The sequence below is a fragment of the Octodon degus genome, unplaced genomic scaffold (genome assembly GCF_000260255.1).
Source record: "Octodon degus isolate 3935 unplaced genomic scaffold, OctDeg1.0 scaffold00136, whole genome shotgun sequence".
Lineage (NCBI taxonomy): Eukaryota > Metazoa > Chordata > Mammalia > Rodentia > Octodontidae > Octodon > Octodon degus.
Window position 1 is genome coordinate 625819 of NW_004524712.1, and position 3404 is coordinate 629222.

Genomic DNA, 3404 nt, shown 5'->3' on the forward strand with positions numbered 1-3404 from the left:
AACACCACCAACTTACCTCACAGACCTAGAGAAATCATTCCTAAAATTTATTTGGAACCAGAAAAAATCCTAGAATAGCAAAGGCAATCCTGGGCAACAAAGGCAAGGCAGGAGGCATTACAATTTCTCACTTGAAATTACACTACGATACTGTGATAAAATCAGCATGTTATTAGCAAAAAAAAAAAAAAAATAGACCTCAGGACTAATGGAATGCAGATGCTACAAACTACAAACACATTCAGCCATCTTGTCTTCAAGAAAGGGGCCAAACATGCTTACAGGAAGAAAGACAGCCTCTTTAACAAATGATGCTTGAAAGACTGGCTCTCTACATGCTGAAAAGTAAAACTACACCAAGGTCTATCACCATGCACTAGACTAAAGTCAAAATGGATTAAAGATCTGCACATCAAAACAGAAACACTAAATCTCCTGGAAGAGAAAGTAGGTGGAAATCTTGAAGACACAGAAGTAGGCACACATTTCATGAACAAAAATCAAACTGCATGGAAATACTTCAAAGAATTAACAACAAGGACTTTCTGTTGAGAAGTTTCTGCACATCAAAAGAAATTACCAACCCAGTGAAAAGAAAACCCACAAATTTGGGGAAAAAATTCACAAATAATCACTCAAACAGAGGTCTTCATCTAGAATTTATAAAAAACTAAAAAACATTAGGGCCCAAAACTTTAAAGACCCAATCCAAAAATGGGCATCTAGGCAAGGGCTCCAGACTCACTAGAAACCAGCCAGTGGTTCCGGATCCCTCCGGGTCGTCGCCTGGATGGCACCATGGACGAAAACGAGTTAATTGAATACTTTAAGTCTCAGATGAAAGAGGATCCTGATATGGTCTCAGCATTGGCTGCTATCTGGACTTTGCTGGAGTTCTTGAAGAGAGATAAAGGGGAGACAATCCAAGGCCTGAGAGCGAATCTCACCAATGCCATCGAGATGCTATGTGGTGCGTACTCCTGGGTGGCCATGTCCTCCAGTGGGGAGCTCTTCCTCCGCTTCATCAGCCTCACCTCCTTAGAGTTCTCCGACTACTCCAAATGTAAAAAGATCACAATTGAGCAGGGAGAGCTGTTTCTCAGGAGAATATACTTGTCAAAAAATAAAATCGCCGATCTGTGCCATACATTCATCAAAGACGGGGCGCGAATCCTGACTCACGCCTACTCCAGAGTGGTTTTGCGAGTCCTGGAAGCAGCTGTGGCAGCCAAGAAGCGCTTCCACGTGTACATCACGGAGACCCAGCCCGACCTGTCAGGTAAGAAAATGGCTAAAGCCCTCTGCCACCTCAACGTCCCTGTCACTGTGGTGCTGGATGCCACTGTTGGCTACATCATGGAGAAGGCAGATCTGGTCATGGTAGGCGCGGAAGGCGTGGTTGAGAACGGAGGCATCATTAACAAGATTGGAACCAACCAAATGGCCGTGTGCGCCAAGGCACAAAACAAGCCCTTCGACATGGTTGCAGAAAGCTTCAAATTCTTGCGGATCTTTCCACTGAACCAGCAGGATGTCCCCGATAAGTTCAAGTACAAGGCAGACACCCTGAAGTCCGTGCAAGCTGAGCAGGACCTGAAGGACGAGCACCCGTGGGTGGACTACACCTCCCCTTCCCTGATCACCCTGCTGTTCACAGACCTGGGCGTGCTCACACCCTTGGCAGTCAGTGATGAGCTCATCAAGCGCTACCTCTAGCTGCACCCTGCCACCCAGCCAAACTGGCTCATTTTTAACAGGCATTGTGGACAGTTTCTACATCATTAATACTGGAATATCTTTTATTCACAGCTCGGTCCCACCTAAAAATTTGTTCTAAAACCAAACCTAAACTTGCTTAATTTCCATAAACTTGTAGTTACTGTCCATTTCCAGAAACCCATTAGACTGTAGACTCCCTGGCCGACAAAAGCCTGTGTGTCCCCCAGCACATTTCACTAGCTTAAAGTGTCCACAGAAGTGACGCGCTGCAGGCAGCTATCCCCGCTACAGTCAGCGCCTCTGGCGCAGTAACAGCAGCTGGTCAGAGGCCTACACTTTTCTCTCATGTGAAGGTAGGAGACGAGCCTCAAGGAACCTGCAGCAGGGCCAGGCAGACAGTGCAAGGTGTGAGACACAGAAGGCCTGCGGGGCGAGGTTCACTACTCCTCCTGGAGTACTTGGAAACCTAGACCGTGTATCTATAAAAGATAGGAACTTCCCATTTTTAAGTTGGGTCCTAAACAGATTTTGAAATTATACTTGTGAACAGATTGAGTATCTTTTACAAATAAATTGTATAGAAGGAAAAAAATGGGCATCTGAGATGAATACATACTTCTCCAAAGAAGAAATACAAGAGGCAAATAAATACATGAAAAAATGCTCCACATCACTGGCCAATTGAGAAATGCAAATTAAAACAACATTGAGATACGATCTCACCCCAGAAAGAATGGCTATCATAAAGAAATCCAACAACAACAAATGTTAGAGAGGCTGCAGGAGGAAAAAAGCCTTCACTGCTGGTAGGAATTTAGCCTGGTGAAACCATTATGGAAATCAGTGTGGAGACTCCTTAAAAAACTAGAACTGGAAATCCCATTCAATTCAGCTATTCCCTCTTCTGGAAATTTTCCCAAAAGGTCTGAAAACATATCATAGTAATATATGTGTGTCCATGTTTATAGCAGAACAATTTGCCATAGCCAATTACAGGAAACAACCAAAATGCCTCTCCCTGGAAAAAGAGATTAAAAAGAAGTGGAATTTTTTTACAATGTATATGACTCAGCTATAAAGAAAAACAAACTCAAAGCCTTCATAGGTAAGTGGATTCAACTTGAGGTAATACTCATAAGTGAATTAAACCAAACCCACATGTGTAAATATTTTATTGTCTCTCTAAGGATTAAAAAAAAAGAGAGAAAAAAAGGATAAAAGTTAGGAAATAAATTAGGGTCAATGCCATACATGTATATATACAAGTTGGATAAGACAATATTCCTCAGAATTTCCATCAGGTTTTTGAAAATGGCAGTTAATGGGTAGAACCCTCACCTTGACTAACTCTCTATAATGATATCTGTGAACTAAGCAACTACATTGAGGACAGCAATACTAAAACCATGCTTGAAATACCTGTCATCTTGGTCTTCTAAATGTGTAACATTTCTAATGTCATATCAATTATTACTGTACTTTTTTAAAGTAATTTTAAAAAGTAATGAGAAGTGAGAGTCAAGAACAAAAATTTAAGGTTTCTTGAAAGCATGTGGTAATATTCAATCATTTGTCCCATCTTATATAACTATATCTGTTAATCTGAGCAACAGATTTAATTATAAAAATAGATAATATATCTATCACTACTAATGAGCTATGCTTGTTTTCAAAATCTAATGTAT

The 3404-nt window shown here is 41.3% G+C and overlaps 2 protein-coding genes across 2 annotated transcripts in view; one reads left to right on the plus strand and one right to left on the minus strand.

The window, feature by feature from the left end:
• The window catches only part of LOC101568087 (olfactory receptor 8B12-like), a 6930-nt gene that overhangs the window by 2545 nt on the left and 981 nt on the right, over positions 1–3404 (minus strand). The gene's annotated exons all lie outside the window — the stretch shown is intronic.
• Positions 731–1716, plus strand: LOC101570732 (translation initiation factor eIF-2B subunit alpha-like). The gene has a single exon (XM_012516955.2). It carries the CDS (start codon positions 799–801, stop codon positions 1714–1716), a length of 918 nt encoding a protein of 305 aa, XP_012372409.1. The 5' UTR covers positions 731–798.